At 36.8% G+C, this 23,268-nt stretch overlaps 5 protein-coding genes across 7 annotated transcripts in view; 3 read left to right on the top strand and 2 right to left on the bottom strand.

Moving 5' to 3' along the window:
* LOC107412265 (cysteine synthase) overlaps positions 1-23,268 on the top strand; it is a 113,574-nt gene that overhangs the window by 68,641 nt on the left and 21,665 nt on the right. The gene's annotated exons all lie outside the window — the stretch shown is intronic.
* LOC107412271 (probable transcription factor At3g04930) lies at positions 95-2,990 on the bottom strand. Of its 3 annotated transcripts, none has more exons than XM_016020013.4 (2): positions 1,436-2,990; positions 95-790 (listed from the first exon to the last, which is right to left on the bottom strand). In XM_016020013.4, the coding sequence occupies exon 1, from the start codon at positions 2,744-2,746 to the stop codon at positions 1,478-1,480; it is 1,269 nt and encodes a 422-aa protein (XP_015875499.2). In that variant the 5' UTR covers positions 2,747-2,990; the 3' UTR covers positions 95-790; positions 1,436-1,477. The 3 variants fall into 3 exon arrangements, with proteins under 3 accessions (XP_015875499.2, XP_024926809.2, XP_024926811.2); XM_025071041.3 differs by having other exon boundaries at positions 95-781; XM_025071043.3 differs by having other exon boundaries at positions 95-722.
* LOC107412242 (probable transcription factor At3g04930) lies at positions 4,493-5,905 on the top strand. The gene has a single exon (XM_016019966.4). The coding sequence runs from the start codon at positions 4,557-4,559 to the stop codon at positions 5,736-5,738; it is 1,182 nt and encodes a 393-aa protein (XP_015875452.3). The 5' UTR covers positions 4,493-4,556; the 3' UTR covers positions 5,739-5,905.
* On the top strand, positions 6,839-7,809 carry LOC107412257 (uncharacterized). Its single transcript, XM_016019987.4, has one exon. It carries the CDS (start codon positions 7,063-7,065, stop codon positions 7,690-7,692), a length of 630 nt encoding a protein of 209 aa, XP_015875473.1. The 5' UTR covers positions 6,839-7,062; the 3' UTR covers positions 7,693-7,809.
* Positions 9,431-19,871, bottom strand: LOC107412266 (5'-3' exoribonuclease 4). The gene is made up of 22 exons (XM_016020005.4): positions 19,351-19,871; positions 18,347-18,449; positions 18,195-18,271; positions 17,922-18,113; positions 17,634-17,753; positions 17,360-17,422; positions 17,122-17,262; positions 16,853-17,017; positions 16,627-16,704; positions 15,766-15,852; positions 15,586-15,663; positions 15,061-15,156; positions 14,133-14,203; positions 13,222-13,350; positions 13,006-13,082; positions 12,861-12,901; positions 12,673-12,747; positions 11,844-11,995; positions 11,645-11,749; positions 11,494-11,569; positions 10,988-11,070; positions 9,431-10,636 (listed from the first exon to the last, which is right to left on the bottom strand). The coding sequence occupies exons 1-22, from the start codon at positions 19,555-19,557 to the stop codon at positions 9,979-9,981; spliced, it is 2,874 nt and encodes a 957-aa protein (XP_015875491.2). The 5' UTR covers positions 19,558-19,871; the 3' UTR covers positions 9,431-9,978.

Genomic DNA, 23,268 nt, shown 5'->3' with positions numbered 1-23,268 from the left:
AGGACCATATTCAATTATAAGAAAAAGCATCACAAGCTGTATTCATTAATTTAGTCGATAAATTCATGGGGGCACCTTCCATTTAGAAAACGTGTGTGAAATGAACAAACTTTCTCAAGAAAGCTGCTCACCTTCCATATCCGAATTGCCAAACTTTCCAGTATCTTTTATTACATGTGCTAAAACAAATGAAGTAAATGCATGAACATACCAAACATAATATACCCCCCTTGGACTTTCCTTATGGCAACGCTCCATTTACAATCAATCAAACATTTTCTCCTCTTACCCATCGGGGTTGAAAGCCATCATAGTTTTTCCTCTTTTCAGTGAAACGCACGAAATCAAAGCTTGTAGAAACTTCAGAAAGTTTCACATGCTCACCACACCAAAACCCAAATATCATCCTTTCCATTAGAGTGGAACAAAAAATGGGATGTAATGATTATTTGCTCCGTCTCCACACAAACAGTAACCGAGTTTAAAGTTTTTCCCTTGAGGCTGAACATACTGAATTCAAATGCCTCCTCACAACATAATTTTCTCTCATTAGAGTCTCACTAACTAAGAACTCAAGTTTAGTTCGACATTGAAGGTAAAAGGCTCCCTCTGGCAGTCCAGTCCAGCCCCTAGGCGGCTCTCGGTTCTTGAGCATGTTGGGGGATTAGACAGCAGAACGATTGTATCAATAGTTAAAATAGCAGTTTGGATCTAATTTTCAACTGCAGGACCAACCAACCAACCATTTTTCAGCACCAATCTGGACAACCAGACATAACAACTGCAGAAGCTTTGGGTGCAAGAACACAATTATATAAGCATTAATTGGAAAATTTATAACATTTCACATACACATATCCACACATGCATTTAATTGTAAATCTCGTATGTTTCAGAGTTCAGATTTCTAATACGAAATAACCAGGTTGGAAAATGATTAGAAACTTTGTTAAAGAAAAATAATCATGAAGAAATAATACCTAAAAATCCATTATACATATAACCTCCCTAATCTTCAACATACCACTATTATCATCAGGTGCAATCATATGTCTACCCTGCTAGGCTTTAAGCTTTATGAAAGCCTCAATACAATCGATCCCAAAATCCCAAACACAAAACATTACTCAGAAAAAGAAAAATAGAGAAAATTTTGAACTTTGAATTAATTTCATCTATTATCCACACAAATCTATCGAAATATGAACAAACTATTGAATGACTAACTAAAAAATGACAAAAATCATTATTCAATCAACTTTCTATCAATTCAACAAAAGGATAAATATTTAAATATCCGAAATGCAAACGCTAGCTACACTATAGACCTTTGATCGATGATCAAAGCAATTTTTTTTTCACGAACCAAATGGGAAAATTAAAAAGAACCAAAAAAAAACAAAAAAACCAAAAAAAAAAAAAACCCTAAACCCACCTACTACAAAGTCCCATCCTTGAATTGGAGAAACCTCTTAAATCACCCTCCTTTGGACCGCAATTCCTCCAAAGCTGACTTTATTTGATCTTGCACCAACTCCAAACGCTTCGAGTAAACCTCCAACTCCAAAATCTGCTGCTTTCTCCACTTTTCATCCACCACTTCGCTGCCGAAATTCATCGACGGCCCGCCAAAAGTCAACGGCATCGGATTCAATGCCAATCCGAATCCCCTGGACCCACACGGCCCGCCAATTGCGTTGCTCAGCAATTCCTTTAACAACGGCGACAAACAGCTTTTGAGGGACTCTTCGATCATACCCTGAACGCTATTGTTACCGCTAATTTTGCTATTGCCGCCACTGTTATTGGTAATATCCTTGGAAGCCGAATTATCAATGAAACCGCGTTTTTCGTCGGCGGTTCTCAACGCGGTCGTCTGCGGCCGTGACCGCTTTCGCGACCTTGGCGTCTTCTTCTCGGCGAAGAACGCCCCTGTATCTTCGCTTTTCAACTCCATGTTGAAGGAATTGGGATTGTTAGGGTTAGGGTTCGGATCGTCGTCGTCGAGTGCATTATCTTCGGCGCCAATTCGACCTAGGTTGCTCCAGATCTTGCGGGAGATCTCGAACGTGGCCTGGTCGTGAGGACTCTTGAAGGAGAATTCTTTGCCGGACGAAATTTTATTGAGAACGTTCCGATACTTCTTCTTCAACCTCCGAAGCTTCTCGACGAGCTGGTTCTTGTTAAAATCCAATTGTAATTTGGACTTGATCTGATCGTAGAACAAAGCGGTGTCGTTTTGACCATGGTGCGTGGTCTTCCCTCGCTGCGAGGTATAGTCAAGGAAGCCTTGAAGGAGCTCGATCTCATCTTCATCGGTCCAAAGCCTCTGGAAGAGTCTCCGGGAGTCATCCAGGGCGGGCTTTTTCTCCTCCGGCTGCAAAGCCAAAGTGGCGTCGTTTCCATGGTCGATGATGCGGTGTCGAGTGGGATCGGAGAGGTTGGCGATCACAGTGGTGGCAAGCGTTGGTGGAGGCTCGCCGTTGGGTAAGGAAGGCAAGGCGACAGTTACGACGGAGGTGGTGGAGGTGGTGGTGGTGGTGGCGGTGGAGGTGGCGGTGGTGAGGGGGAGAGAGACGGGGAGGGAGTCAGCTCCGGCGGAGGACGTGGAAGGGGAAGCGGAATTGATGAAGTCGTCGTCGTCTTCGTCTTCGTCATCATCGACGACGTCGTCCTCTTCGTCGTCTTGGGAAGATGAGTCGAGGTCTTCTTCGGGTAAAACGGCGTCGTCGTGGTGGGAGGCCATGAGAAAGGGAGAGAGAGAGAGAGAGAGGGAGGGTATGGAGGCAAAAAAGAAAGGAAAATGTGGGAAGAGCGTTGAGGGTACAATTTGGTAAATTCAAATTAAGGTAGTGATGGTGGTGGTGGTGATGGTGGTGGGAAAGGCATGGGCCTTTTTCTCTCTTTGTGGGCAAGGTGGTTAGGCGCCGAGAGAGCAAAGGGGCTCACGAGGTTTCGTTGGTTTTGCGTGTTGGACTTGTTGTAAAAAACGGTGCTATTACTTGTAAGTCTTTGATTTTTTTTCCAAAAAAAAAAAAAAAAAAAAAACTTTTATGGTACCACGCGCTTCCACCATGCGTGTTTATTCCTACTTCTACATATACATGCATCTCGTTTCCATCAATTTCTCTAATTTATGAGTCTTTTTTTTTTTTTTTTCTCTCTACCAAATTATATTCTCAAATAAATTAATTTACTAAACATTATTTCAATTTTAATTTTTTAAAATATTAGACGTCGCTTTATTACTATTGTCCCGGACACCCCTTGCCCCTCCCCCGGTGGACTCGAACCCCTGCTCACTAGGCTGGGTGGTGGTGCTGGTTGTAGGTTAACAATTTTTTGGTCTATCAATTTCAACAGCAAGAATATATTATTATATTACCAAATGTTATGATTGGAAGTTAAAAAATAAAAAAATAAAAAGAAAAAAAAATTGATTTAAAAGTTAAAAGGTAGCTATTGCAGATTTATGGACCACAGGCCCTGGCCTATTTACTCCCTAAATTATTAAGAAATTGTTCATGTTGTTTAAATGTTGCCTTTTAATAACCTCCAAAAAGGAGAATCCCTGAGCTCCGTTTGCTGGCATTGCATATTGTTCCCAATTGCAGGTCTTGAGTTCGAGAGTCATTGTTCGGTAAACCCAAAAAAAGAAAAGAAAAAAAAGAGTAGTTATGAGAAAGGGACCGCTTAAAAATAAAAAGTTCTAAGCGTGTATTGAATAGCCACAAATTGCTAATAACGTTTTATATTATTGTTCTCATTTTTATAATCTACATAACTATTCAAGGGAAAATAAAAACGTTACTTATTTCAATATTATATTATTTCATTTCATTGACTTTAATTATATTAGCATGTGATTTGTCGATATGTGTAGGAAAAAAGCAGAGTATAAAAGCGTTTTGAATGTGATAACACGATGATACATACTTCGAACAATTTAATTAAGGATTTATTAATGTTTGCTTTTATGGGAGAACCTTTGACCTTTGGGTAACTTTTCCAAACATTCCCTCGTAATTCTAATTAATGGGTATACATAAAGTCTGCCACGTCAATTACATGTCCAATTATATTTTCTTTATTCAAAAAGAAAAAAATGAACAAGTATTTAATATGACTTGGCCACTATTTTCCAAGTCCAATCTCAATCCCAATGTATAAAAATATGAACAAGTATTTTATATTGACCTTTATTAATTATTTGATGAATCATATATATATATATATATATATATATGTATGGAAAATCATTTTCAAATAACGAACTAAACATAATTTAATTTAATGATATATAATAAATTGTGCATAATAATACTATATATTGTTTGTGTGTTGGCTAATGCATGCGGTTATTTTGGGTTCCGTAAGCTAAGCTGAGGACAGTAGACATTATCGGGCAATCAATTCAAGGATTGCTCTTTCTTTGGCCCCTCCAAACCTTAATTAATCTCTAATTAACTAACCTATCAATTTTTTTCTTTTTCTTAATTTCCTCAAAAATTCCTAAAAAAAATAAAAATAAAAATTCAGGAACAGATCACAAATCAATGTCTGTAGACAACCCAGCCATTAATGGAGATGGTGAAAGAAAGCTCTGGTTTAATGGTGCTGTGAAAAAGATGACATGGCCACTGGTTAGCTGGATTATGTCGTCGTCATCATCATCATCATCATCTTCTTCTTCTTCCTCTGAATACCATGATGAAGATGAAGTCGAAATCTCATGCCAAGCCAAAGACAATGCTGGAATCGACGACGATGACAACTCTGCCACCCCATCCATGGAAACTCCCAATCAATCCCTCTCAACCGCAGTAACGATAGCCATTCCGGGCATTCTAGACAATTCTGCTTCCAGTTCGAAACGGCGGCGTCTCGACAATGTGACATTGGCTTTACCATGTTTTGAGAAAAAGAAGGAATCCCCACAGCAGAAGATGAGGATTAACTGGAGCCAAGACGATGAGCTCCTGTTCTTGCGGAGCTTCCTCGACTACACGACCAAGAAGTTGAAAACCGGCAACAATCAACAGCAGACCGATGCATCCACTTCTTCTTCTTCTTCTTCATCGTTCTACGACCAGGTTGAGCCGCAGCTCAAGTTCCGGTTCAGCAAAAGCCAGCTCGTTGAAAAGCTCAGAAGACTGAAAAGAAAATACCACAACAAAAGAAAGAACTCGACGACCGGCCCATGCATAGATTTCCGCTTCAAAAATCCACACGACAAGGCTACTTTCGAGATTTCGCACAAGATTTGGAGCACTAGTAATAATAATAATAGTATAGGAGATCATGAAGAAGAAATTAGTCCGTTAGACCTGTATATCGTCAAGGTGAAAAGCGAGGAAGACGTCATTGATAATAATTATAATAATAGTAGTGGAGATAGAATGTTGATGATGAGGCCACAGACGAGGTCTCAATGTGTAGCCGCTGCAGGGTTGGGAAGCAAACGTAGTGTTGTGGAGGAGGAGGGTTCACTGTTGATTAATAACAATAATGATGACAACAAAGGAGGTGGTACACCGGCGGCGTTGAAACCGATTCCGGTCAGTTTGGAAGGGAGGGGGATGAAGTTGGGAGGTGGTGGAGAAGTGGTGGATGAGAAATGGAAGAAGCAGCAGATCATGGAGTTGGAGGTTTATTCCAAGAGATTGGAGTTGGTTCAGGAACAGGTTAAGACTACTTTGGAGAAGTTGAGGTCCATGGGTTCAACGACATCGTCTTAATAGAGTTCATCTATAATTACTTAATTATTAGTTTTTTTAGAAGTTGGTGAATGATCACTGCATGCATTTGAATGGATCAATACCGGGGAAAAAGAAAAAAAATGTAATGTTTGAATTTTATGTCTTTTTCCATTGAATTTAATATTCGAGAACATTTCGGTCAACAATAGTTGTGTAATCTTTGATAGGTTTCTCATATTTTAAAAGATTTATAAATGAAAATATAGATTCCATATCTGTATTAAAAAAAAAAAAAATGCAAAGCAAAAACAAAAACAAAACTTTCTAAGCTCTCGGTGTAGGAAATCAAAGCAACAAGCAAACTTGGAAATCTATATTAATTAAAGATCACTTTGACCAATTTTTTTAAACACACCAATCACCTTAACATCCTAAATTGATTATAAGTTTACTATTACATGATAAAAATAAATAAATAAAAGAAAAAAATTGATTTTCAAATTTTGGCTTTTTCTTGGAATTTAATAAGTAACATTTCAATCAATAATAGTTGTGTAATCATTGATGTTTTCTCATATTCCGAAATTGTGTAAACATGAACTCTAATAATGTATAGAAATCATCTAATTGCAAGCAGTCCATAAGCTATTCATCGATTACAATGAATTTCTTTCACCAAAAAAATTACAACGAATTTCATTTTTTGTATATTTTCATTATTTAGCATGATAAAATTAGTTGTAACAAAAAGTTTTTGACCTCTTTTATGAGATAAAGTAAACAATAGATAGTACTATATATATATTTGTTTTAAGAAGAGAAGAAGGAATATTTGTCCATCCAAAAGTATATGAAAATCTAACAAAGGCGGGCAAGGCCAACTGTAAAAACTACTAATTATAGGTATCTTTCCCACTTTTAGTCAAAATATGATTAGCCCCAGGTGTCAGTTAATTCTGTTTTCTTTTTTTTCTTCTTTTTTTAACTTTCTTTTAGGCACATGGATGATGGGTTTTGCTTATCTGGTTCAGGTTCCACAGAGAGACAGAGAGACAGAGAGAGAGAGAGACTTGGACCCAAAAGTCAAAAGTCAAAAAGCAAAAAACCCAGCCCAAAATTAATTAGAATCAATTCTCAATCTTTCACAGTTTCCCCACACCTTATCCTAACTCTTCTTTTGGTAACATGTATATGCTGTTCCATGGATCCCTTTCTTTTCTCCTCCACCCAGAGTTTCTCAGCCAACAAACACAAACCATAAACCTTCTTTGTCCAAACTCCCATTTTTCTTGTTCACGTTCCGCTGTGAATATTAACAAGTAAAAGGGATTCCAACACAGATAAACCTCTACAACCACCATTTATGGCTTGCTCAGCAACAAGGCCTACCTTTTCTTTCCATCTCTCAACCTCTTTTTCCCAACCTTCACTTCCAAAATCCAAAACCCTTTTCTCTAACCCATCTCTCATCTCCAAATTCCCAACCATTTCGCTCCACAAATCCTCGAAGCACCTCAAATTCGTTTCAAACTCCATCGATGTCTCTAAAGAAGACAAACCCACTGCAGAGAACCAACCCAGTTCACAAGAATCACAACCACCACCACCTTCCTCTCCCTCTCCTCCACCCCCAGAAGAAGGAGAAGTGAAGTTCGATAATCGCCGGCTTGAAGAGAAATTTGCGGTATTGAATACCGGAATATATGAATGCAGGTCTTGTGGGTATAAATACGATGAGGCGGTGGGTGACCCAGCTTATCCTATACCGCCGGGATTGCAATTTGATAAGTTGCCGGAGGATTGGAGGTGTCCAACATGTGGGGCTGCGAAGAGTTTCTTTGAGAGTAAGAGTGTGGAAATTGCTGGGTTTGCACAGAACCAGCAATTTGGATTAGGTGGGAATACGCTCACTTCTGGACAGAAAGCTGTGCTTATATATGGGTCTTTGTTCTTTTTCTTTGTGCTTTTCTTGTCTGGATATTTCTTGCAATAGTTGTTGAAATGAGGTAAGGAGATTTGTGTATGTGAAATATAAAATTCTGGTTGATTAAGTAATTATGAGATATACAGTTAAAATAAAATATAAAAAAAAAGGTTCTGTTTTTTGAGATATATTTTCTTTTTTGGCGTATTGATTTTGTGTTTGTGAATAGTCAATACTTAAAAATAATATTGTATTTGTAACAACACTGCAATCCAATTGACCTACAAAACACTTTTATATGACTTGTTTGGAAATTCAAGACGTTTGGGTTGCTGTGGAGTTTGGGTTTTTTGTTTGTCCACAACCTTATGGAGATGGAAATCAATGAATTTCCATCTCAATCCAACAAACAGCTGAGGAAAGTTTTGATCCTAAGAGTTGTCTCTCTCTCTCTCTCTCTCTCTCTCTCTCTCTCTCTCTCTCTAAATTCCCCATGCGGCCATGCTTTATAATCTCTTTAATTTTAAAAAAAAAAAGGGTCAATAATAGGAAGATAAATTCACTTGTTGAGTTGTAGGATGCCACTTTAAAAGGATAACCTAATAAAAAAAATAACCCAAATCTTATATATATATATATATATATCTTTTCTGATCATTTTAGGACTTATGTTCAACACACTACAATTTATCCTTTTGAACTATGTACTACCAGTTCTTTTCCTGACTAAATAAGGACTACCTCCCTTTTTTTTTTTTTGAATTTTTCTTGGTCGGTACCCGTCAAATTGAGAAACACTATTTCATCCTTATCTCATTAAGATGTCGCCACGTTTTTCATCGTTGTGGCTCACTGGGCACCTAGCATGACCTCCTTCAACTGCCCTTGGCATGAAGGTCCAGTCACCACACCACATTGACACAATTTTATATCCTCAAATTTCGACCGTCAACGTTTTATATTCACCATTGCGGTTTACTATATGAGAGCTCACCATCGTTCGATCACATTTGATTTTTATCTCGTGCATACACATTTCTTTTGGAACCATATCATTTGTTGAGGCTCGGGTAAACCTTTTAGGATGAACCCCACACCTCAATAAATTTCATCAAATTTCACCGTAGATCATGAGGGTTTAAATTCACAATCTCAATCTACCATCTAGGAACTACCACTCATTGATCACCTTAGATTTTTAATCTCATGCATGCATTTGATTCTATTTGAAACCAGGATACCACTTATTAAAATTTGAGGTTCCATCCTAAAAAGTTAACCCAACATAAAGTTATCCAAATCTTTTATAAAAAAAATTCTTTAAAAGCTCTAGTGATTAGAAAATCATAACATAAATTATATAAATTATATAAGTTCTCCCTTTAAACTAATTAAAAAAACAAAACCTCTCAAGTATATCGCATTTATTAGAATATAAATATGTTTTCGATATTGGCTGTAACTCCCTTATCCACTAAATTACCAAAAAAAAAAAACTCCCTCGTTCACTAGAAACATATTATTTTTCATTATAAACAATAGCAAGCTCAATTTTTCTACACGCTGCTAGCTTGTAGATTTCCTATACAAGCTAGTTGATAAGAGCTTAAACCACCAAAACTCGTACATAAATGCCTCGCTTTTGACATCTTTTCGGATCATAAATAGTAATTTAGAAAAGTAAAACAATAAATAAATAAAAGTATGGTTACCCGGACTCCATACTAGTAAATGAATCACACATCAAAACAGAAAACATTACTTCTTATTTCACCCAAAAAAAAAAAAAAAAATTACTTTGTAATCCTTGGACAACAATAAACAGATAATTTCCACATTAATTACATAATCCTTTACATAGTGATACATACCAGCAGCTTTGCCGTTTACGTGACGATATGCATCTTCCCTAATTCTCTTTCTGTATGAAACCGTGATGACAGAGAATATAACAGGACAACACTATGACCCTAAATCCAATTACAAACGTGTATAACTTGCTTGATGAACTACCTACATAAAAATAAAATTTGAACTAAGAACGCTGCAGTAAAAATGCCACGACAATGGTACCTCACCATCCAATCAGTAACATATGCAACTTCTATGAGAAATCACTTGCAGTTGAAGCAAATCTTCAAATGTTGTGGTCATATGCAGAGACTGAGGATGATGAATCACTTTGTACCAAGAGGATGAATATATCATCCACGACACCATGTGGTATCAAGCTCATAAAGCTTGTGAAAAGTGCCCTCAACCACAGGGTTGGCTATATTTAATCGAAACTTGCCCTACTAGAAGATCTTCAATGTGCAGGGCACCTTAGAGAGAACAGAAGATTGATCAGATTCGCTACAATAACCCCTGGTTCCCATTATTTGACGTATCCTGAGGAGCTCGTGTTTTAACCTGATAAATCTTCTTCACTTGCTTCTCATGTGGTCCACCTGAAGCAGTTTCTAGTTGTCCAACATACATTCCACCATTTGCAGTTGGTGCTTTATTGATCCACTTAGGAGGTGGGGAGGGAAGCGGACCCATATTTTGCATAAAGTGGGTAGGTGGATTCGCTGTGTTTCCTGAATTTGGAATCCTAGGAGACAACATTGCTGGTGGTTTGCTTCTTGCATTTTCTTCCATTGTCAAGGCAGACATTCCACTCCTCAAGTTGCGATACTGTTCTTGATAGTGTATTCTGTCCAGTGTTTTAAAATTTTGTCTATCAATCTGTGCACCATTTGAGGAGACTGGATATCTAGGCCTACCCATGTTTCCCTGTGGATTGAAGGAATTTTCATAGTAGGAGTTTGGCTCTTGCCGAAAACCATACCCAGAAGGTCCAGTTGGTCTCGGTCTGGTCCCTAGATGGCTGCCCTGGAAATTTCGAAATGGGGGTTGCTCCCAGAATCCAGAGGATGAATCATTAGATCTGAGATTTAAGGTATTCTTAACAAGACGGTGAGCTGCTTCCCCCAGTAAAGACCCAGCTATTGCTCCAGGTACTTGTGGCCTGTAAAACAGTGCATCACATATAAAGACAGTACTAAACAAGATGGTGATTCTTACTACTTTCATATACACAGTATATTTGCATAACAAAAACTTGTGGTTGCTCTCTTTAAAACCTTGACAGATTTTACATATGGATGAAGTAGAATTCCCACTGTAACATAATAACATTAAAGAGAATATTTTTCAGGTCATTTCTTATTAACTGCGGAAATTCTACCTTTCACATAAAATACAAGCCACCATCAATGCAGGTAATCCTATGTGTCAAGGCAAGATGATCCTATTGCAAAAACCTAGTAAACAAAATGATGAAAAATTCACCATAGAAACAGAAGAAAAGCATTCTAACCTCTCCCTGCCTTGGTGGCGTCGCATTCCATTGTCTTCATGCCATAACCCAGGGAATGGTTTAATATCTATAGGTTGTAAAACCTGCACATAACGATAAAACTTAGAATTAGAATTAATCAGAACTGAGATATAGGATCAACAGCATGGCCACAGAAGAAATAACAATAAGCAAATGCTTTACAAGATAAAATGAAAAACAAGCACTGAGTTCTTCATGCATGTAAACAATATATGAAGAAGGGAACACTGCTAATTTACAAAGAAAGCTACCTAGATGAAAGTAAAAACTAAGATAAATATCTACCACCTTGATCCAGATCATATTAAAGAAGCTATGTGTGAAAACGCTATTGCTTCTGCAGGGTAACATTTATTAATTTTCACCAACAGGTCCCAAAATATCTCATGTATTTTATGATCACAGACCATAACATCCTAAGTTCTAGCTTTAACCACCCATAATGGAAGTTATAAGAACTATCAAGAGCCAAAGAAATCACATACCTTTTTAGGCATGATCACACCCATAGGAGGCTCAGGTATATGTTTGTGGGCAAGAGGATTAAGATATGTAATATTTCTGCAAATGAAAATGCTAACGTTAAATACATTAAGTATCTTTAAATTCTAGGACATGCATGGTAGGCGTACTTACAACACTTGGTTCCACTCAATGTTCTGCAATCCACCTACAGGGGAAGGGATGACATGTCTCATTCCATTTCTTTCAGATAACCAAAGGTATCCATTCATTCCACCACTGTGAAAAGATTGGCAACAGATGAGGATACCAAAACCAAAACATGTTATTTCTACATACCAAAATTACCAAGACTAAGGTTTCATCAACCAACCTAGCATGTGTGTCAATTGCCCAGGCATATCTTGCGTGTAGGGGTGTTTGATAACATAGGCTGTAGTACAAATTTATTTGCGGAGCCAAAGGATGTGCAGGATTTACGTAAAGCAAATCAAGCATTACACTATTTCGAAACTGCTCTTCCTCCTACAAATACCAGATAGAAGATATGCATACTTGAGCATTCATCATGCAGAAATATAATGAAAAGGCATAAGTCAGCTTGCTTGTGCTGCTAACAACAAACCTAATAACCAAAGCCATGTGTAGATTCTGGGAAAAGAGAGGTTAAAAAGAAAAAAGAAGAAGACAGAGAGAGGGAGAGTACCACAAGAGAAACTTTCACTTATAGTATCGTATAGACATATCTACTAAATCATCCTAAACATCTAATATTAATATTTAATAAACATCTAATACTAATATTTAATATCTCCTTCATTGAAGCAATATGTAAATTAAATATCCCATTCCTTAGTGGACTTAACTACAGAAATTCAATTCCAGTTTATCATTCTCCTTCAACCTGGTAGAATGCTCTTGCCCTCTACCCTACATCCATTTGAAAACCATAATTGCACCATTTTTGTTAAAAAAATAAATAAATAAAACGATATCCTCCAGAACTACCATAAAAACACCAATCCAACAAATAATCTCTGCTTTAGACCCCCCAAAAAAGCAAATAATCTTGTGCTTAAACAACCAATTGCCTAATGGCCTTTGAGGAAGATGTGAAATGACAAATGAAGCATAGAACAAGCATAGAACTAGCTAATACCAAATGCTTAAAAGATTAACATATAAAAACCCCTTTGCCAGACCGTTAAAGTGCCTTCTAGTTTCCTTGTTTCTGCAAGCAATTTCCTCTCGTCAATGAATGGCAATTTTGCAACTCCCTGGTTTCCACATAAAAATAAATAAATAAATAATATGATATAGAGGACACATCAGGCTGACAACAAAAAACCTAGAAGATAAGAAAATATTGGCAAATTAAATAATATTGCACCTGCCACGCAAAACGCTTTCCATTCATATCGATCTCAAAATCTGAAAAAGGGTAGATGGGGAGGGAAAAAAAGAGCAACATCCTTTGAGAAGGAGACCATAATTCCCACTAAAAAAAATAACCAAAAACTTGTGCATATATTTACCAGAAGGGTAGTATGCATGAATAGGTGACAATGGATTATTCATCAAATTGCTGTACTTTTCTGGTAGAGCACTTGAACTGCATATGAAATGAAGCAGCTTAATCATCATCACAGGCAGCAGAAGATAACTAGATGAAATATGTATTTCTTTCTCTTCATTTTAATAAACTTGTAACTAAAGCAAATATTCAAAATGTGGAAGGGAAAGTAATGTACCTTGCTGCAGGTAGTGTTCCCATAAGCTGATCGAAGGGCTTAAATGGTTCTCCCATGAAAAATATTATTTCCAGTTCAGGGAGCTCTTTTAGATCAGAAGCGAAGGGAGCATAATGGTATGGATAATACCTGAACAAACAGTAGCCAGTCACAAGCATAGTTATTGTACTTATATGGTTCTCCTCAATTACTCACTAGCACAACTTATGGCCAATTGATCAGACAGCAGGATTATGAACACATATTTTGACACATAAGTTAAAAGGTATTCTAATTTTAGGCTCAATGCCTGCAAACACCAAAATTTGAACTTCTTCAAATATCATAACCGGTTCAACAAGGATACACAAACAACCAGAAGAACCAGATTTCACACGGATGGATGGATTATATTGTTCAATGATCCAACAAGTGAACGAACAGATATAGAGTTCCACCATCCTTGTTCACTTCAACTAGCAAAACTGGTTTGCTTACCAACGATGGACAAATTCAACAGTAACTGTTGGAAAAGTAAACAAAAACTATCCTTTTGCGAACCAATGAAAGTAAAATTTCCAAGATACAGCACTGCATCTACATGATGGGATTCAATTCTTCGTAACACATGCCAACAAGACCCAGGGAAAAAAACATCTAAATGCTGTGCATGTATGAGTAACATGCACAGGCGCAATTCATGTTTGGAATGTTTAAAAGGAATGAGTAAAGCTTTGACACTTTTTAACTTCACCTAAACATAAACAGTCTCTACCAACTAAAACTCATATAGCTTCATTAATACAAAAATTTTGTCTAGAAAATTCCTTGATGTTTAACAAGACTGTTCATTCAAGCAACAAACGTCATATAATATGTAAAGGCTGTCACCGCTGTCCAAAATATTCTGCTAATAATCAAACTAAACTGACCATTGCCAGGAGCAAACACCTTGGTAGTAATACCGGCAGACCCAACATAAGCCTTCTACATACTTCAAAACCTGCAAAGAAACATAGATATATGAGCCATACATTAATATCAAAGTCAATTTGTGAAACTCAGTAAAGGAAAAACAAAGCTATTAGCATCAAGGATTAGCATAGATATTACACAAGTTTAAATCCAAAATCCAATTAACGTGAAGTGATGATCGCTGATAGTATGTTATGAATCAAATCATATCTGGAATCAATTTGAGTTTTGTTGACACAATTTAGTTTCAATTTGGCAAATCAAACTCGATTGTGATACAATCAAAACTAATAAATTTACTTTATTCTTTTGAACTTAAATCAAACTTAATTTATTCTTTTGAATGAAATCAACTCAAAACTAACAGACTTCAATTCATATACTTTATACTACCACTTCCAAGGAACTTCCTAGATAGCCACCTCTCAGCACAATAAACCCAAAAAACTGTGATCCAGAACTGCATCAATGTAGTCATCCAAAGCTCCATCAAAGTTCATATCTAGCTCATTAGACACCCTAAGTCTATTTCTCAAAATATATTTCAGTTAATACAAAAACAATAGTAATATATACATACAGACATAAAGTTACATAATTCTATATAAATTTCAGCGCAACAATATATCACACCTCTCCGCTTGGACAAGCAAAGCCAAAGACATATCAAGATAAGTTGAGTTTTATATCAAATCACGTTATCCACATACTAGTTTTAGACCAAGAAAACAAGGAGAAACTTTATATAGAAAAAAAAATCTGACTGAAATAATAATAATAAAAACAACAACAAAGAATTCTGATTATTGAAATAAATGAACACCCTTTAATCCACTATTCAATGATTATTAATTAAAATGGGTAGACAAGAAGTTGTAAACTTACCACATCTCTTTTAATTTTATCAATATCCTCTGGTGTTGATAAATCAAATTTCTCAGCATAATACCTTTCCTTGTATCCAGGCTCTCCCAATTTAACCTGAACAAAGAGAAAAATATATATTATATTACATTTAAAACAATATCATGCATAGCACATTTCAAACATATTAAAACTCAAAAACATTAAAAAGACTATCAGAGATAACACATTTGTTATATGCTCGATTTTGCATGGCTTGACCCTGTCCTTGATTGGCCAACACAGTTAAAGATTCAAAATCAAACAGAACCGCACAGATACAAGTGGCTAATGATAAACTTCAATCAAGTTAAAGCAAAATGAAAAAAAATCAAATTCCTTATTTTCCACACTAAATATTAAGTCTCCATCAAATGAAGACATTAATTCTGCTACATTCCAAGGTAGTTCAGAACAATCTAGTATTCAATGCACAACAGAACCTACCCAAACCATCAAACCGCATAACAAAATTATTGCACAGTAGGCTTGAAAAAGATGCGTTACCTTGTCTACAACTGGAGCCTGGAGCTCTTCAATGGACTGTCTTCTGTTTCTATTTCTTTCATCATTATTTTCATATGCCTAAAACAAAGACACCAGCATTAATAAGAAATTCTATAATTAAATAGATTAAAAACCAAAACCAATTGAAAAATGACTTAAATCATGGAGAAAGAAGAATACCTGCTGAATTCGAGTCCGCTTCTGAAAAATTTGATCTTCATAAACAGCAACAGACTGAACAAAATGCTCTACTCTGTCTAATAAAACCTGAAGTAGTAAAATAATTCCCATGAATACATTTTCCAACAAGGCAAAACCATATGCCATAAACTAGTAGCCTAAGATTCATAAAGAAGAAAGCTTAATGGACTCGTAAAATCCAGAAACTTCAAGGAAAGTTTTAAAAAGCTTAAGGCAGTCTGGAGGCATAAGCCTTGAGATGGGATGACACATAAGCCCAATTTTTTCCCAAACAGCTCTAACAAACCTTAAAAAAGGTCCCAAAATCATCTTAAGAACTTGAGCTAGTTTGTCAAATTTACTGTCTAGATTAGTTATTTGCCCCTTCCATTTAGTCTTCCATAATTCCTTCCGTCGACTTAACTTTTCCTTCACTATTTATTTTTTTTTTTTTTCCTTTTTTGATTTTTGCAAAGGCATCTATGATAGGTTGGATTAAAGCCAATCCAAGACCCAGTTACCAAACCCCACTAAAGTAACAAGAAGATTTGAGGCATATGGCTCAAAAGGGTGAGGCTTAAACCTCAATATTATTGTGCTAAGGTTATAACTCAGAGCCTTGCCCTGATGTGCACCTCAAGGGCCACAAATGATTTATAAAGTTTTATTTACTAAATGCCTCCTATACTCAAAAGGTAAATTGAAACTCGATTGTAATTTCAATTAACTACAATTTGTATTAATCCCTATGCCGGAGGCATTTTAGGATCTTGAAAAGGCTGCCATGAACTACACTTGAAAATGCATATTCAAGTTCAACATTACACAAATTTAATGTACAATGTAAAGAAAAATAATTACCTCACCCGAATCAGTAAGATAACCACCCATAGCAGCAAACTCTCTTCTATAAACATGCATCAATAAATTTATGGCACCCTGAAGTGGTAAAGAATTAATGTCAAGCATGATAAGCAAAGAAAAGGTAAAATGGCATGCAAAAGAAAATGATTCTTTTTCATCTTTTCTCTTGTTAAAATTGATGTAGAAAACAACTCATTATAACAAACTGCTATTGCTTACATACCTCCCTGATCTCCAATGTCGGCATATGTGGAAGAAAGTCATTGCCAACGAAAAAACAAAGAAAGACAAAATCGTCCACTATTCTTTCAAAGTTAATCTCAAAAGGAGGACTAGGAATCGTCAGATCATATTCCAGATATTCTCGTAACACCCAAATGTTAAGGAACTGCCCATATAATGAATCATTTTAGAAGAGGAGATGGAGGGGAAGAAAATCATTTGCAAAATGTTGAGGCTATAGCAACATAAGTCAGCAGGTAATTATCTGACCTGATACTTTTTTTTGTGAATTGGGGTTTCATCTACCACATTCCCATCTTCTGTTTCGTCTTTACCACGACACTCAGCTGCCAGATGACCAACTTGTCCACAAAGAAAACATTTTTCTTGCTGCCCAGGCAGTGTAATCACCTGCACAGTTGGAGTAAATAAATTATGACATCTACCATTATTACCAGCAACAATGGGTTAAACAGCAAATAGTCCTCATAAGAAAGGGAAAACTGACCTCCCTCAATATTGAGAAGTGAACTTCATGAGTAGCTAAAGACAGCATAATTAGATCTGCGTCCTGATTATGGCCACCCAAATGTCTATTAATAACAATTAGGTAAATGCAAAAGAGTTCCCATTTACTAAAAAATTAAAAAATTAAGGAAATGCAAAAGAGCATAATGGATGACAAATAATGAGAAAAAAATAATAAACTAAATTTAAAAAAAAAAACAAAAAACAAAATTTAAAATATCAAAGTCAAGAAGGCCTCAAATCATAGAACTCACCAAACCATATAGACAATGCCGAGTGTTAGGATCAAAACCAGGAAGGTTACGTTGCAAACGAATGTATGTCATTATTTTGTGTTCTCCCTCTCCAGGTACATTCGAATCAGAAAGAATAACCTTCAAATAATCACCCAATGCAGCCGCATAAATAAACTTATAGAGACAAATTATCCTGAAAACCAGAAGTATATGGAAAAGATATAGAGAAGGGATTACTCCACAAGGAATCATCCGATCTTGAAGGGACAGTGAGACATGTACTAAATATGTTATTGTTTAACAAACCTTTGTATACGACCAGCCAGGGTTGTGGTTCAACCTACTTTGTATGTAATACTGAAGTGCCTTTGAGAGCACTTCCATAAACTGAGTACCGGGAGTAATAACATTCGAGTCGGAAGTTTCAGGCTTCTCCTTCAAAGTCAAATTTCTACCCTCAGCCTCAAATTCTTTCTTTAATCTTTCTTCTTCAGCTTCCTAACTCATTAAAAAAAGGGTCCAGTAAGTTTACCAAGTTCACTGATAAGGAGCCATTTACACAAATGAAAAAGATCATACTGCCTCAGCTGCATCTTTAGCAGCTCTAAAGCGTCGAGAACGTTGCTGATTCATCTTAGCTCTTGGTGCAACCCCATCTGCATATTAAAAATTAAATAAATGAAATTTAAAGTGCAGAGGAATTCTTATCAATGATATAAAAGAGATCTCACCAATAGCCAAATAAAGAAGTTTTCTTGGGCGAATCAATGAGAAGAGATGATCAATGTAAGCAAATATCGACTTGAATACATCATCATAGGTAGCAGGTGCTGGCTGCACAAACCGAGAAAAATATGTAATTATGATACAATCTTTCATCAAATAGCTTTAGATAATGATTCCATCCAAAAAAAAATCAGCAAGTGGATTGATTTAATAGTCTTGCCTAGGTCAAGAGGGAAACTAAATCGACCAAGTCAAAGAACTTAGGTGATGTAATTCAGTGATTCCTATGAAATTTACTATATACCCACTTACCCTAAAATAGTGTAAGTACCGTAATACAGTAATAGTATTTGGAGCTACATACAGTACATAGAAGACAATAAACCATAAGATGCTTCCAAAAATATGGGTTTCATTGAACCTAATTCTGAGCCTTAGCAAAGAAATGGAATGGCTAATGTACAGTGGCATTGATTATGGTTCATTTACTTTCGTACTAACTCTTGAATTAAAAGCGCATCCTTTGGCAGTTAAACATGTGACTATGGATAACAAATGAGGAGAATTCCCCAAGACTGCTCATACTAAGGGAGGAAGCTAAAGAGACTACATGGTTAAACACATTTTTGTGAATCCCAAATATGTCAAAACATACGATTGAGTCACCAGCAGCTAAACAAGCTCTCATTTAAGTGATCATACAATGGCTTGGACAGAGGTGCTATCCTCTGGCACACAGTTGCAAGTGTCTAAAAACATCACCTTTAAAGATGAAAGAAATCAACGTTGCATAATAGAAGTCGAAAGAGAACTAGGAAAAATTAGAGAAATTAACACTTTTTTTCTTCCATTTAGCACCTGTTTTGAAAACAATTTTAAGGGCCTGGGAGGCACACGCTTTCTTTTGTTTCAAAATGAAAACTTCTTTTTTTTTTTTTTTTTTTTCTATTTGCTTTTCTTCCAAACAAGTCAAAGCATACAAGGAAAAAACCCCAAAAAAAAAAAATACCTTGCCATCGGGGTGAAAACAGGGATGGATTATGCCATTCATATCCAAATACAAATTGTCGAACTCCATGCCATTAGGGTTAGGTTTCGAAACGTTGATAGGTATAAGCACCCCATTGGAGTCCTCCACTGGCTCTTCTTCTACCACGTCCGAAATCGACTGCTGATAGCGATCGGCCAACCAACGGTAGAACGCGGGGACGCCCATGAGGTTGCCGTCGTTTTGCTCGGTCCGATTTTTCGAGCTCTCTCTAGTTTACTAGGGTTTTAGAGAGAGAAAAAAAAAAAAAAGAGAGAGAGAGAAAAAAGAAAAGTTCGAGATCTGTGTAATGGCGGCAAAGAGAGTGTTGGGTGTACGGGTACGGCTTCAGATGTCTACCCGGTAAGACGATAATGTCCCTTCGAGAAGCCGAAACGAAAAACAAAAACAAATATAAAAATTAAAATACCAAATTCTTCAAATTGGGGGGTGTTTGGCAGAATAGAGAGTTTTGACTTTGGACGCGAACAGGTTGGTCCTGCACATCTTACTTAAGGATGCATTTCGTCCATTTCTAATAAAAATAAAAAGTTGTATTTCATCCAAAATAAAATGTAAGGTTGTATTATATATATTTTTTCCAGAAAGAAGAAAAGGTTATATTATAATTTGAAATCCATAAACAAACATATATTTATAACTTCTGTCCTTACTATTTTGCAATAAAATCAATAAAAGTAAATTTCATATTTCAATAAAAATTATGCAAATATTTCAAATTCTATCCCTTGTTTGATACATTTCTTTCAAACTCCAATCAGTTTGAAACTTGTAGGATAACTATATATTCTGTCTAATTGTTTATTTTAACTACTCTCGATGCTTGTTTAACTATTGAATTTTTCATCCAAAACATTAGAACAAATAAAAATTGGAAAAACAAAACAAAACAAAACAACCTACTAAAAACTCTTTACCATTTCATATTACCAGTCCTACATAGTGAGCTAGTTTGAACTCTTATCTATTGGCAATGTTACTTAAACTGATGTATTTCTTATATATTAGTTATCAATTTTTCAAATTCATATCAGTAAATAGGAAGGCCGTTAGTATATTAGCACAATTTGTTTTATATACTTATCTTGTAATCTGTATATATATAGCACTTCTGTATCAATAAGAATTAAGCTAGTTACTCAACTTTCTCACTTTCTCTACATGGTATCAGAGCCTATTATACCCTAACAAGTTTTTATTTTTCCTCTTTCATATATATATATATATATATTCTTCTCTCTTCTAAATAAAAAGGACAAGTGATAGACTACAAATGACTTTTGTCTCCTCAACTACTCCCTTGCCTCACATTGGGCTTACAAATAATTTTGATCTCACTATTAATAATCAACAACTAGTTATTATTAATGTCACATCTCTAGCCCCATTTCGACTCACAACCACTACCTATTTTCCTTGGCATGCCCAATAAGATGCTTTTCTCATTGCTCATGACATATATGGCTATGTTGACAGCAGTTTCCTATGTCCTCCTTGTCAGGACCCGTTCAGAATTCCTCTCTGAAACCCTAGACAAGCCCTGATCCCAGGAAAATACCACCGAACCTTCCAACGGAAAATCCGGCAGCACCTCCCCTAAGGGTAGGACTTATCAAAAATTACCTGCACTGAAAACACACTTCTATAATCACCTTCTTATTCCTCCCGCAAAACTACAAGTTGTTCCACAATTTACAGCACTTCACAACAATAACAGCAGCCCAGTGCATAAATAAAACATAAGTGTCCAAATAGTATATAGAGCTTTATGAAGTACTAATCAACAGAAATACAACAAAGATAAAAGGAATAATACAACTGAAATGAATGAGTACAAAGGTACTTCTCGAAACACGATAGCAGCGGAAAATTGGTTCGCTCCGGAAGAACGTCTACCACCTCTTGCACCTAAGGGAACGGAACTTAAAAACGTGAGATGCTAATCATCTCAATGAGTGATCCTAACTACTGAACACTTTTAATGATAATAATAATAATATAACAAATAAGGAAATTGAATAAATACCAACAATTAATAAATAAATAAATAATAACAGTTGGAAATACTAATTTTTCCCTCAAAACTCTCACAAATCACTCCGTTGGAAATGTTTCCTTTTTAAAACAATTTCACAAAACCCAATGTTCGTACTTCCCGAAAACCAAGGGATCAAACCATTTGAGAAACAGTAAATAAATAAATACCCCAATATATAATTAAAATGTAATAAGTTATAATAATTAATTTTTGAACACCTTTGGGGTTTGAAACTTTATTTGAAAATTACACTTGACGCATCACACCATACACATGTGATGCCCTCCGATACCCAGCGTCCTGAGCACCGACTGGCGGGGAGATTAAAGAGAGAAACTTGCAAACGGCACTTCAGCGTCCCGACAATACCGCTGCTGAAACCATCATCCCGGCCAAGGAGGAGGGCGGCTGTGGCCAATAACAAACTTGCCTGCCCACGGTCCAATGGCAACTCACGGGTGAAATAATAATACTTGCGCACTGAACCACATATACATATACCAGAACACCAATACTGTATGAATGCGTCTAAAATAATTATTAAACCAACTGTACCGTTTTCCAAAATCACCGTGGGAAATATACCAAAATTTCTCAATTACCATCCTACAAATTTTTATTTAACAAACGGTACGGAAATATCAATAACAAATAAACCATAATTTTCTCGTAACACGAGGTTCAACAATTAAAATACCGCGGGCATAATTTATACAATTTAAACAAATATTTTCATAAAATATTTAACCCAATTATGCCCGAAAAATAATACTTAAAACCTCGTACGATAATTAACGAAATATACTTTGCTCATGCATAATAAATAAATTAAATCACAATAAAACCATAACTAAATTGTACCACATGAGCATAATTTAAATACCAATTAAACATAATTAATTGCCCAAAATATTTTTAAAGGTGGGTCACTCACCTTAAGCGCGTAAATCAGCTAAGATCCTCCGCAGGATCAACTCCACTACTCGTACGCGCACCTAAAACATCCACAGTACACCAACCAAATATATTAATATTTTATTCGGGTAATTCCTAAATGGGTACCCGGGGAGCGAACACCAAACGATATCTAAAAGTTACGAGTTATATACCGAATCGAAGCTTGAGTGATGAGGATCACGGATTCGGTCTTACTTTCCGGTGATTGGACCCGAGGTGGTCGGAATCTCGCCGGAAAGCTTTCGGGTTTCGACTCCTCAATTCTCCCAAACCGTCGCGAATTGGTGGAAAAAGATGCCGGATTCGGGTTCAGGAGGTCGAACACAGTGGACAAAGACCGGAGGCCCGACTGGGTACTCACCGGAACAGTAACTTCCGGCGAGCCGCCGCGATCACCGGCAACCGTCGCAGGCGGCGACGCGTGCGGTGGCCGTTGGCTGAGATTTTTTGCAGATTTGTAGATCGAGGGGAGAGGAATTCAACGAGACCGACGGTGAGGCAAATGGAGGCCGAACGGCGGAGAAATTGGGGTTTGAAGAATTTCGGCCCCTCGCCGGAAAAAGCTCCGATCCTAGCGCGTTGGAGGTCCGGTGGCCGTGAAATTTGGTGGGTAGGCCGGACTTGAGGAGGTGGTGAGGGGTGACTGGCACGTGTGGCCGGAAAGGGGTCAATCGGCGGTGGAGGGAAAAATCGCCGCTGATCTTCGCCGCCTCGATCCGAGTGCGTCCGACGGCCAACGGCCGTGAAATTTTGGGGTTTTGCCGGAAATGGGGAGAGGATTCTGTCTGGCCGGCGCGTGTAAGGTGAATCGGCCAGAAAATTTAAAAATTCCGGCGGCCGGCCGGTCTCTCTCTCTCTCTCTCTCTCTCCTCTCTCTCTCTCTC

The sequence above is a fragment of the Ziziphus jujuba genome, chromosome 10 (assembly GCF_031755915.1).
Source record: "Ziziphus jujuba cultivar Dongzao chromosome 10, ASM3175591v1".
In the NCBI taxonomy this organism is placed as follows: domain Eukaryota; kingdom Viridiplantae; phylum Streptophyta; class Magnoliopsida; order Rosales; family Rhamnaceae; genus Ziziphus; species Ziziphus jujuba.
Note: the sequence above shows the minus strand (reverse complement) of the source record. Positions and strands in the feature narration are given on the sequence as shown.